This window comes from Microplitis demolitor, chromosome 6 (genome assembly GCF_026212275.2).
Source record: "Microplitis demolitor isolate Queensland-Clemson2020A chromosome 6, iyMicDemo2.1a, whole genome shotgun sequence".
Lineage (NCBI taxonomy): Eukaryota > Metazoa > Arthropoda > Insecta > Hymenoptera > Braconidae > Microplitis > Microplitis demolitor.
This window is the reverse complement of record NC_068550.1, coordinates 7,374,091-7,388,106: the sequence shown is the minus strand read 5'-3', so window position 1 is coordinate 7,388,106 and position 14,016 is coordinate 7,374,091. Positions and strand designations below refer to the sequence as shown.

The following is a 14,016-nucleotide window of genomic DNA, read 5'->3' as shown; positions in this document are numbered from 1 at the left end:
ATCTAATCAAAATTCAAAATCTGACGGATAATTCTCAATCTGTCAGATGACGCGAAATCTGGTAAAAATTTCAAATCTGATGAATGATTCAAAATCTAATAAAAATTATGAATATAATAAAACTTCTAAATCTGACGAATGGCTCTGAGTCTGACGGATAATTCTAAAACTGTCAAATGACGCGAAATCTGATAAAAATTCTAAATTCGGTGAATGATTAAAAATCTGATCAAAATTCTTAATCTGATAAAATCCCGAATCTGACGAATGATTTAAATTTACTTATTACCAGATTAAAATTTTAAGTTCCAACAATAAAAAATTCGATAAAAATAATTAATAAGTACAAATTATTCGCAATTCCCAAAAAAATAGTATCAAATCTGAAAATATTATTCCGTTAAAATTAAAACCACAAACAGTAACAAAAATGATTATAAGTAACGCTAAAAAGCTAAAGAAACTGATTCATAAATATTATAAATAGACCGTGGACTGTGAATCACTTTAAAAACGTACAATGAACTTACCAGAGGCCTCCAAAAATTCCACTGGATATTTATTATCATCACTTGTAAAATCAGGTACTGGAATTTTATCTTTTTTTTTTATAAAATCATCCCTATCATTACCATCAATAATTATTCTACTATTAGAAATAATCTGATGATTTCTTGACGGTAATACCAAAGCATTTGCGTAAAGCGATTGTTCCATAACATTAGCATACGTATTATTATCATCATCCTCACTCTTTGATTGATTAGTTATTTTCATTGTTTTAATGGCTTCGATGGCCGCGAATTCCCGCGGGCGCATTAATTGAAATCTATTTTTAACTAATCCCCTGTTCTTCGATGATCTACCATTTGTACGATAAATAACATCATTTTTCCATTGTTGTGAGGTCGACGGTACCGCAGTTAATACTGAATTATTAGTTACTCTCCGTAAATTGCCACTAGTTTGAACACCCGACGATACTTTGCCTTTGTCCGTTTCTTGATTTCTCTCATCTTTATTTCCAAATGATGATGATGACGACGTCATCGACACCGACGCTGACGCCGATATCGATGTTGAAGGGCCGATTTGAATAACCGGCGGGTTTGAAATAATAATCGAGTCACACAAATTCGTCGTTTCCAAATTTTTACTAAATTCTCTGGTTTTATTTCTCGCCTTAGGCCGCTTAGGTAGTGAATGTTTCATTTCTTTAAGCATTTCCTTTAAATCAGTAACTTTGTCATCACATATATTCGTAACAGCTTTACTATTTTTATCAAATCTCTTATGATCACCATCCGTTTTATTTTTAATTCCTTCAGCTTCGACTAAAATATCTAAAACTTTACTTACTTTTGACGCGGCTGAATTATTTGAATCATTTGTCGTCTTCATGTGCGATTCTTCATTTTTAATATCGAAATTTAGTTGACGATCAATTTCTTTAAACAAATCACTAAATTCATTTTGTATATCTTTACTTTTGGTTTTATCATGAGCGCGATAAACTTTTGGTGAACTTTTGTAATCAATTATTTGTTCATCTAAAACTTTTTTATCACGACGGTAAAAAATAGGACTGTGAGTCCTCATTGTACTTTCTTTTGATGAGTTTGTCGCAACAATACTTTGCAATGCAGTTAATCTATTAGTAACGTCATTTATCAATTTATGCGGTTCCGTTATTTTTTGATCCGGAGTATTAACCGTTAGCGTACTTTGCAAAAATGACGTACGAGAAGCATTGATAGCACTTTGGGTGGTCTTGGTTTTATTTTTATCCGGAAAATAACGTGATAAATCTGGTGGTTCAACGCGATCTTTATTCGCAGATGATCCTGCGGAATTCCAATTACGATCTAATTTTGGTGACGGCAAATTTTTATTAAAAAAATTTGAATTAACGGTAACTTTGGTTATATTACCAATGGCATTAAACTTTGAAATCAAAGCACGTGTGCCACGTTTCGGTGAGTTTTCAATAGAAGATGTAACAATATCTTGAACTATTTCTTCTTGATTATCATTATACTTATCAATATTATCCGACCCATTAAATTGCTGTTGGCGTATCGCAGCACGTGTCTTAGCTTGTTCTTCTTGAACGATTGCCGCAGCTTCTTTGTCTAGTTCACTTATATTTGTCAATATACACAATCCAGATTTTCTTTTAGTGTCTTTATCCTTATCTTTACGCTTATCGTCTTTAATTTCTGTTTTATCACGATAAAAAAAATTTATTTTTGTTGTCAATGGATCATTGTCATCAAAACTACTGCTATCTCTATCAATTTTTTTCGTCTCAAATACACTACGTTTGTACCAAGGCTTTGGTGTTGCTGTTATTTTTATCGGACTTGTTGTTTTGTTCAACAGATTTTCTTTCTTTGCTACCAAAACACCGCCGCGTAATACCAGGGTGTCATTGCTTATTGATGATTGATTTTGCTGGTATTTTTTGTCATAATTGACTTCTTTATTCATCATTACTTCTTGTCTGGCATCAATTTGATCACTACATTTATGATTCGAATGATTATCTTTTCCAAAATTTTTTTTGTCCATCAGATCAATTTTGTTCCAACCTGGTGGTTTTGGTGCTTGACGTTTACGTCTTTCGGCACTATTACTTATACTATCACAAACACTTTTCGGTCTTGGGGGTTGAGGTGCACGTCTTTTACCTTTCACATGTAATCTTTTTCTTACATAATTTTTGTTCAGTGAATAATTATTGTCGATTAAATTGTGAGCTTGAGTGATATTGTCACAAGAACCAAAATTTGTTGAACAAGTTTGCAATGAATAGCGTGTTGTTATATCACGTTTTTGTGATAAAACGTGAGCTGGTAACGTCCGTGTGACATCTAAAGATGGATCTAAATGATCATTATTATTTTTATGAACTATTTTCGAAGCACCAGAGCCAAAAGGTCCCAAATCTTGATTATTGTGTTTGAGTAAATCGAGAGTCACTGTTTCAACATTTTTATTTTTTGAACCGGAATGAAATGCAAAACTACGTACTGTTGTGGTACTGTACAGTGTATCGACACTTGATGTACTGGAACAAGCACTCGAATCATGTGATTCAATTTTTTCGTTGGCTTTGGGTTTGAACCACTTGAATAATGAGAAACGATTTAAATTTTTTATTGTTTCGTTATTGTAATTATTGCTATGGTTTGAAGCTTTGAATAAATTAGCAACATCTTGTTGATTTTTAACACTTTGTGCTTCTTCACAACCTGATTCACTATGTTCTACCATCCTCTCGTTATTCTTTGTTCCTACTTTCCTTAGACAACCCCACCATCATCTACTGACGGCTGTTTTATCCTTTTTGGATTGATCTTTATATAGAAACACTTTTTTCAATTTTTTTATTGTTTTACAATAAGTTAAATATTTTATTTTTCTATTTTGCTTTGAAATCAATTTTATTATTGAGTTTAAATTTATTTTTGTTTATTTAAAATTGTAATTAATTATTTATGAATAAATAATATAGTTTGGTTAATAATTAAATACAATATATGATAGTTTTTTCAATGTACGAGGGTTTATACTGAAGTCACGACAAAGATACCAGAGAGTTAGTCGAGTTTGTTGGAGACTTTATTATTAGATGTCCCCTTTCCTCATACCCCGTTAAGTTATTTTAATGTTCGACTTACTTTAAAACGATGTAAGAAGAAACCACACGTGTTTATATACATATATATATAGATAGATTTAATTATTAATTTCAAAAAATTGATATATAAATTTGACAAAAAAGTATTAAATACAAATAATTTCCTAATTAAGCCGATGCCCCAACTACAGGACAGATTTTAATAATATGATAATTTTATACTTATTATTTATCATCATAGACTAAATGCGTTAATAAATGTGTTATTATTTGAATATTCAAAAAATATGATGTCGAAAGCGGAAAAAAATTCGTATATGACTATGTATGAATCGTATGTGACATCATATTTACATATGATTGAATAGGGTTCACATGTATGCTCATATACGAATAATTTATGATCATATGAGTCACATGTGCTCATATCTGATTCATATACGATTGTATATGGTTTACATATATGATCATAAATAATCATGTATGATCAATGATCATATATGTCATATGTGATCATATATGATTATATGTGAATAATATGAACCCATTGTGTAGAAGTAAACTTATTAATTTAAATTATTGATATGCATTCAAAAGATAATTGAATATGAAGGATCAATAGTAAATATAAACGTTTTTATATTTCGGTGTGAAAAAATTAAAAAAATGTGTAGGGTAAATATCTTGAGAGCAACGAGTTCATGAAGTAACCTCGGTAAATTATTCTTGTATTTACTCCGAGATGCCACTAGTATCTCGGTTGCTTACTCAGAAAAGTAAATATTGCAGTTTGAAAATAGAGCATCTAGCATCACTTCAAAGTATTTGCAAAAACATCAATTGTTTGTTCGAGTTAACGATATTTAGATTTATGGATCGAAAGAAAAAAAAACAAATAAAATAAAAACAATATACTAAGAGAACTATATAGATAAGCACATTCAATGATGAGAATAAAATATATAGATAACATTTTTATTGAATTATTTCTGCGTAGATTGAATTGCGCACCAACAAAATGCCATTCAATTTTTTTTAAAAAGTTATTATCGATAAAACTTCTTACAAATCACTTTAGATAATGTATTTAGAAAAAAAAACCAGACAATTATTTGGCAAATTCCGTCGTCTACTATTAATTATCAATTTCAGAGCAAATCAAATTTGTCAGGGTAAAATGAACAACCTAAAAAATCAGAAGAAAAAAAAAATTTCTAGTAGGAAAAATTGATACATCGTCGGAAATTTGATTAATGTAATTGACATTAAAATATAGAGTGTAATTAAATTGAACGAAAATAGATTGTAAAACAAAAAAATTTTTTTTAATTCTTAGAAGTGGCCCGTCATGTCCCGGTCTACTCTATAGTGATAAAATGTCGCCTATGTACTAGAACAGTTTTCAAAGAGTATATTTAATTTTTTTAATTGTCACCTCATTGCACCTAATTATGAATCACTTAACACTCAGCTAACGCGACGGTTTTTTTTTATCGTAAGAACTGAAAAAATTCTCTATTCATAATAAAGACTTTACACTGAAACAGTGAATAAAAATAAATAATAAAAATCTGCAGAATGAAGTAAAACATTAAAGGAAAATAAAAAATGTCTATAGAAAAAGAAAAAAAAATTAAACGAAATAAAAATAACGGTTTTCTTTCGAGACAGTTTTAGATTGTTCACTAAAAAAAAAATATCATAAAAAGTATAATGTCTGCTTCGTATTATCATGGGTATTTTATGCACTTTATTACAGAAAAAAAATCGATTTCTTGAACATATTTCTTTTTTTTTTTTTTTTTTACTAAGGGATATAAATTTTTTTTTTATCACAATCTAGGCATAATAGAAAAAAAGTATATTGAGTGTTATTGAGACTTCAATTTGCTCATTATATTTAATGTAAATTCTAAAATTATTTTAAACATCAATTTTGGACAAATTTTTTTTTTCTCACTTTGTATTGAATTGGAAAAAATAATTTAGATTTATCGTCACCTTTAAAGATCTCCAATAATCTCGAATGTTCAATGATTCTAGATCTATTGTGATCTTAAAAGATCTCATTAATTCTACCAAGATTTCTCAATTACATCAATAGAGATTTATTTAAATTTATGGAAATCAACTTTGATCGACAAGTTATAAACATCATTGTTTTTTTTTTTTAGGGATATAGAGATCGTCGATTTTCGACGATTTCCGTAAATTTACAGAAACTTTCGTAAATCTCCTAAAAAAAACCTGGTAATTGTGAGATCTATCTCGATTTTCAACGATTTACTGTACAACGTCGTAGATCTAAATTTTGATTCCAAGTGGGCTCGACCAAATTCATAGTAACAATGATAATTATAGATAAGATTTTTAATGGATTTATCACACATTTTTTTCTCGTCGGACACGTTTTACAACGTGTTAAAAACCAGTCATTAAATGCAATTAATAAATTTGATTTGAAATAACACGACGATTTATAAATCATTAATTGGCGATTATCAAAATAAATGTCAGTCATAAAGATAAATTAATAAAGTTATTTTTTTTTATTTTAAGTAATTAGTTACTCTTATCAAACTCGCCTTTAAGATAGTGCAGACATTAAATTAAATATGTATTTCAAAATAACCATTGTTATATATTTTAATATATATAGCATTATAAAAAAATTTCATTGATCATTATCAATTACATATATATATATATATATATATATATATATATATATATATATATATATATATATAACAATTGTAACTCAATACACGGAAAGAATTTCCGTATGAATATTGCCATGTAATTTATTCTAAAAATTACTCTAAATCGACTACTCTTGGGCCATTACGACTTTTAACTTTTGAATTACGAAATTTTACTCTTTCAGTGAGTAAAAAACAATCAGATTAATTTTTACTCATACTTACGAGTAAAAATTACTCCTAGCGGCTGTCTAAATAAATTCTCTCTAGTTCAATTTTTACTCGTCGGTTATGATAAAAAGTTGATAATTCAATTTATAAAATTTATATTGAATTACAATAAAAATTACAATGAATAGGCTGAAATTTCCATAAAAAATTATAAAACCATCTAATTGCCTTAGAATATGAATTAATATAAATATTTTAAAAAAGAATAAAAAAAAAAAAATTACTTGTATTGTGTTGAAAAAGAAAAGTTAAAAATTTTTTTTTAATTTTTAAATAAACATTAAGTTATAGAGAGATACAGAGATCATCTTTTTTTCTAAGTCTACATTTGTGTGCGTAACATGTCAGTTGTCGCGAGCAAAGTAAAAGACATTTCATCGAAGCCGATATTAACCGAAGATTAACGGAGACTGCTGAAATATGACTCTGCAGTTTAGAGTAAAAATTACTTCCATAGATTAGAAAATTTCTTCAAGTTAGAAGCAGTTTTTTATCAAAAAATTAATGGGTTTAAAAGAATGGTATATTGAGGAGTAAAAATTAATAGATTAAGATGAGATATTCACAATAATCGATTAAATATAAGACTTTTAAAAAATTACTCAATAATAAAGTAAAACATAGTCTAGCAATGTTAATATTTAAACAAAAAATTTAAATTTAAAACAAAAAATACCAATTTTTTGTAACGGCCCAGGATTACTTGAAATTACAGAGTAATTCTTATCAAAAAATTTTTCCCGTATATGAATACTTTTCAACTTCCCGTTAAGAAAATAGAAAGTTTTCAAAAAAAAAAAAAAAAAAAAAATAAAATAAAATAAAAGGGAAGTCATTGGTTTTAGCCAAATTTTCGAAAACTGAGTTTTCAATATATTTCGACGTTTTGAGGACCTAGGAAGTCGTTTTGACTAATTTTGAGACGATGTTCAAGGGAATGTATGTGTGTAAATATTATATAACTTTTGGATTAACGGATTTAGTTCGTTGGGATGGGAATTAAAGCGGCTTATTAACTCCTACAATCTATGAGAAATTTAGCTCAATCAGTACAGTATGTTCGGAGTTATTTGAAAAATAAAATTTTTGTAAAAATGATTTCTTCAAATAACTTCTAACTCACTCCATGAATTGATTTCAAAATCTTACCAGCTTTAATACTCTATAGAGTATATAAATCTATAAGTTTAATTGATTACTTCCCGCATGAAAATATCATATATGGTAAACATATATTAAAAAATATATGTTACAGATATAATTATATAGGTGACAAAACATGACATCTTATGTATAGCTATATATAGATTTTGGCCGATTTTATTATATTTCTATATATGTTTTCTCTTATATGATTTCATATATTTCCGTATAACTTCAATATATTATTTATATATTTGAAAACTTATAATTTAATATATTTAAAAATAAATGTTATTTATATATGGAAACAAATAAGAATACATATATAATTCATCATTATATGCCATGATATATGTACCATGCATTTAACTTTATAAATTTTTGTATATTTTTCGATATCTAGAAGCATATAAGTCTCCCCATATATGTAAGAATAAATAAAATCTATTCTTTTCTGTCTTTCTCTCTCTGTTATAAGATTCAAACATTGTGTTCAAAATATATATATATATGTGTGCTAGCTTACAAATTTAGATATATAATTATCAATATATGTAATACATATATGTGCTAACTTATAAGTTTACATATATGATTATAAATATATATAATACATGTATTAACTTATAAACTTACGTATATAATTAATTATATTAAAACTTAGTATATTATATATAAGAAAATATATATCGTTTTTGGCCACTTATGTGGTCCCATATTGATTATATATTTTTCAATATATGTTTATCATATATGGTATTTTCATGCGGTTTCCAAAAAATTTTTAGTTAAAAATAACAATTCTCATCATTTTTTTCCGATGTTTCATATAGTGACTCACTGGTTTAATTTAAAGTTCAAGTAATTATTCATTTTCATTATTCCTATTAATTTCTGTTCAAAAACATTGAATTTATCAAGCATATATAATCGTGAGCGGAACATTAAAAAACGATGCTCGTTGATTATTTTTAATTTTTCGAATTCTCTGAGATTAATAGGAAATGTCACTTTTTTCGAGCTTGGAGGGCTTGAAAACACTATGGTATTCAAAACTGTTGATGAGCTCAAAGAGCTTGAACATGTGTCGACCACAATGTTTTCTATACTCTGTAAACATGAATAAGAGAATTTGGTGAATATTCACTAATTTTAAGTGCAAACCGAACCACTTATTTTAAAAAGTGGTTCAATTGGCACTTAGAATTAGTGAATATTTACCTATTTCACTTATTCATGTTTACAGAGTAGCTTCTCAAGCTCGGACACAGCAGCAAGTTTCGAAGCCCGCAGAGTCAACTGTTTTTCAGATTTTTTTTTCATGTCTTTGACCAAAATGTTTATATTTCAAAATTATACTCGTCAAAAAATCTTTTTTCAAAAATCTATCATGATTGTATAATTGTAGAAGTAATTATACATGTGTATATGCATGTATATCTGCAGATATAACTTTTTTTATTTTTTCATTTTGTCAATGTTTTTTTGAAATTCAAACATAAAAAATTCGATAGATCTTAAAAAAAAAAAATTCGAAGAAATGGAAAAGAATTAGTTTTATATAATATAATAAAATTAAATAATATATATTTTAGATAATGATATTTTTTATTTAATCGGTCTAAAAAAATAAATTGAAAATTTTATATGTATTTTTATTACTTGAGTTAAAACTATAACGTGTGAAAAAATAAATTTTATAATTCACATTATTATATAATAGGTCTTTCAACTGTTAATTAATGTATATTTAATTATTTATTCAATATAATTAAATTTAAAAATAAATAGTATATACCGTCGTATAAATAATTATTGAATTTTTACATACATAAATATAAGGTATTTAAACTGCATGGTAATAGTGAAATTCCTAAAAAAATGTCAATTTATGTTTGATCATTTAATTATAATTAAAAAAAAAAAAAATGGTAAATCCAAGAGTGAACACATCCTACGCTCACGTGATTGTTAAAATAAATAAAATTTTAATATTCGTCATTAAACGAAGAAATTAAAAAAAACTCGATTAATCGAACTTGTAAATTTAGAAATTTCAAATTTTATTGAACTGTTGAAAAACTTTAGTATTGAAAACAGGGGATTTATTAAAAATACATTAAGCAACGCTGTAAAGCAGAAAAGTATGTGTGCATGCACACATACATTCGGGAATATATAGTCTAGCGTTCCAACATTCTCGTATTGAAGAAGGAGAATCAAGATAGGAGGGGATTGGGAAAGATAAGAAAGGAACCATTACTATGGATAGTTTATAGATAAATTGATAAAAATTATCGGATTGTCCGAACTCGGAATCGAACCCAGACCATGTTGGTTACGCGCCGAGTGTTCTACCAGTTGAGCTACCCGGGCCTATGGCCTATCACTTAAGCTCGAAAAAGTTCGACTTTGTCTCAAATTACCAAGTTCAACTAGTCGAATAATTATTTTTCACTATATCTGAACCGAAAATTTAAACTTCTGCTCTTTGTAGGCTGAACAAAGTCGTACTTTTTTTTTTGTGAGAAAGCAAATGAGAAAAATTAACACATGCGCCATTTTTTCCGCAAACAGAAATAAAAATTTTAACTTTCAGATGCAGATCTGGTGAAAAATAGTATACACACAACAAAAGAAGGTAAGAGGGTCCAATTCATATGTTTACTACTTCTACCTTCGGCTCGGCTACGCATAATGTTCTATTTTTCCCCTTGGTGTATAATATACTATTTTTCATATTCTCTGCATTGGAACTACGAGTTTTCATGCCTGTTTTGCCAGTTGAAACAAACCAATTTCAGACTAATAAGGCTTTAAAAACCAGAAACTGATCAGTTTCTTCCCTGGAGAAAAAATTGATTAGTTTCTGCCCCGTAAATCAATTTCTGACTTGATTACATCATTATCAGAATCATATTTATTTATTGTCGACCTCTAATTATCCAAGACATTCTAGTAATCATTCAAACTGACAGTTATATGTTGGAAAATTTTGAAAATAATAGAATCATGTGGGGCATGTGTGCGCAACGGGTAAGGGTGCGCAAACCAATGCATTTTAGTCCATAATGAATTTGCGCACACTTGCCCACATGACTCTATGAGTTCTGATAAAAAGAATTATTAAATTAATAAAAAGACATTGTTTTCTCTATTAAATTACTTAAATTTTCATATTTAAAATACAGGACTATTTTTTCTGCATTATTGGTCAGAAATTAGCATGTTTCAGCTGACCCCAGACATTGTAACGTCACAATATCCATGCAAGTATTGAAAAATATAGTGCGTGGCACGAGATAAAAGAACATTTCAGACTTCAGATGTCAGCCTTCAGGCAGTCAGCTTCACCCTCGTATAAAATGGTCTTGTTTCACCCTTTGCCACGCAATGTAATATTCCATCTTGACTTGCAAATCTCATGTGGTTAGAAATTACCACAGAAACCTAACTAATTTGATCTTAGCGGACCTCAATGTTATCTGGTCTAAAAAAACGAGTTCTGCTTAATAACATAGCCTACTATCAGGTCTAGTAAGTTTCATTAAAATATCAATTAATTGCTGTACGATTTTTTAGCAGTAAAAAGATTTTTTTTGTTGAACATAATAAAATAGTATCGAAGGAATGTTTTTTTACTGCAAGATAATTGTTATCTATAAAATTCGAGTAGGTAATAAAATTCCCAAAAAATACGTTATTATTTGATAAAGATATAACTATCTGTAATAATCCAAATAACGGCAGTATAGATCTATACTTCATAATGAATTGATCGAAAACTCGAATTCTTAAGCATTCGGTCACTCAAGAACTACACACGTGCCGTTCAATATTTTTGAATAACTCCGAAAGTTTATTCAAATAATTTAAAAATATATAATAATTATAATTTTAGATTTATAAATTTACATTATTTTGTGATAATGATTGGTGTTAATAAGTATTATTGTATTTTGATAACTTTGATGGTTGCTGTAGCAGTAATTGAGATGAAGTCAATTCCTAATTATCGTGTTCAAATATGCGGTAGAAGATTATCAGATTTTCTCGATCAAATATGTAATTTACAAATCATTGTTGAGACTTCAAATCTTGTCCTGGATGATGTCTCAAAAAAGAAGACTGTCTATAATGGTATTGCGGACGAATGCTGTGATCATACATGTTCGATTTTTGATTTACTAGAATATTGTCCCTAATTGTAGCCAATAAATCAGGTAAATAAATTAATAATATATTTAATATAGTTTATAGAATTGAAAAATTTTTTTTCATGCTCACTATTGATAATCTTTTTTAAAAAAAAAAATTTGAAAAAATTTATTATCAAATTTTGTTGTTGATTTTATTAGATGCTCCTTTATCCTTTCTCTGGAGGAAAAATTGGATTTGTAGTCGGTTATCATATTTTAGTGATAAGTAGAAATCCTACCACGAAATTTCGAAAAATTGAGATATGTTAAAAAATACTTGGTAGCATATATGATCTCAATAATTCAGCTAAATTAATGCATGATAATCTTAAAAATAACTAATGATTTCAAAATTAAAATGATAAAAAATTAATTGAATTTATTAAAATAGTAATTGTCGTGAAGTGATAAAAAAATTACTTAACGACGGTAACTGGCTATAAATAGTTAAATTATATTTTTAGTGTACTATAAATAAACGACAAAAAAACAGGTCGTGTTTTTAATACGGGTTACAAGAGACTAATTAACGGAAAGGTGATAAGTCAGCAATTAAAAGTAGTGGAATATATCCAAAATCGATTAAATTCCTTATTTAGAAAAATGTGGAAGGGGTTAGGCTTAATCTAAAATTGGCGTTATATATATGTATTTATTTATATATATATCATCCGATGATTTTTGTAATTTTCCACAAATCTTCATAGACCTCTTGGAAAAAAAGCCTAGTAACTATGAAATCTGTCTAGATCCCCATAGATCTGCTAGAAATAACGTAGACCTAATTGTAGGAAAAATCAGATCTCAGATCTACTGTAGGGCAACGTAGATCTAAAATTTATAATGGGTCTCAGATCTTTGATAATTTCAGCGGATCGTCAATGATTTAAAATCTATGGTAATTTTTGAAGATATCATAGATTTTTCAGATCTATGGTGATTTAAAAATATCTCTTTTGATCTCACCAGATCTTCCAAGATTTCACAATAGTATAAATGGAGATCTATTTAGACTTATGCAAATTTACGCAGATCGACAAATGAAAATCGATTTTTTTCATTTGGGCGACAGAACCCAGCGGAGATCTCCGAGAACTTTCTTGAATTTCCACAAATTATCGTACATCTCTCGGAAAAATGTCCTAGAAACAGAGATTAATATTGATCTCCATAGATCTGCTTAAAGTAACGAAAATCTACGTTTTGGAAAAATCAAATATCCGTAGACCCACGGCAGATCAAAGTAGATCTCGATTAAATTTTTCCGGGGAACCAAAAAAAATCAGAAAAATTACTCGTCATTAGAGCTTATTTTGTCATTTTATAATGGAATTATTTTCCATCAGGGTACAGACTAAACTTAGTATAAAATTTTTATAAAAGTTCAAAAATAGATTGAAGAGTTAAAAAAATATATATATCAGATTACAATTAAATCAAATTTTTCCTCCCGTTTATTTTTCTTAGTCGAAGAAGAATACTTTCGATTAAATTTCCGTTCCTGCTTTCATTTTATCAAAGTATTTTTCCACAAAAATAATTTTATTATTCATTAATTTAAAATAAATACTATTCTAATTAATAAAATTTTTAATTTAATATCAATCTATTAAAATTTAATTAATTTATTTGTGTGATTATTTATAGGAATGATCAAACGCTCGGCGGGATGTCAAATATCAACATCCAAACAATGGAAATATTTCTGATTAAAATCATATATTGTAGGATGTGATATATTTATTTAATAGTTATTTTTAAATCATTGTAAATATATTTGATTAAAATATAAATTTGTAATAAATTAATATAAAATATAATTAAATTATTAAAAAATTGTGATAATAAGTAATATTTCAAAATATTTTATTATGCTATTGAATTATTTAAGAATTTATTTCTCTAATAATTATAAGTTTTTTAGAAGCAAAATATATAGTAATTAATAAATAAGTGATCAACTTTTTTTTTATTTTCTGCCTTTATTTGATATTTTCTGTGTGTCATTAGAAAGCAACTAATGGAATGCTAGATCGAGAATAAAGATCAAAATACTGTCAATAACAATTTCAGGTAATCGAATGTATTTTTTTTTTAT

At 27.5% G+C, this 14,016-nt stretch overlaps 1 protein-coding gene across 3 annotated transcripts in view; it reads right to left on the bottom strand.

The window, feature by feature from the left end:
- The window catches only part of LOC103568812 (putative uncharacterized protein DDB_G0291812), a 42,504-nt gene extending 38,954 nt beyond the window's left edge, over positions 1-3,550 (bottom strand). For all 3 annotated transcript variants that reach the window (XR_008403877.1, XR_008403878.1, XM_053739991.1), the window contains exon 1: positions 531-3,550. Coding sequence is in view for 1 of the 3 variants with exons in the window: in XM_053739991.1 (XP_053595966.1) it covers positions 531-3,276 (2,746 nt within the window). In the remaining 2 variants the exon portion in view is untranslated. The remainder of the gene's footprint in view (positions 1-530) is intronic.
- Between the last annotated feature and the right edge of the window lie 10,466 nt (positions 3,551-14,016).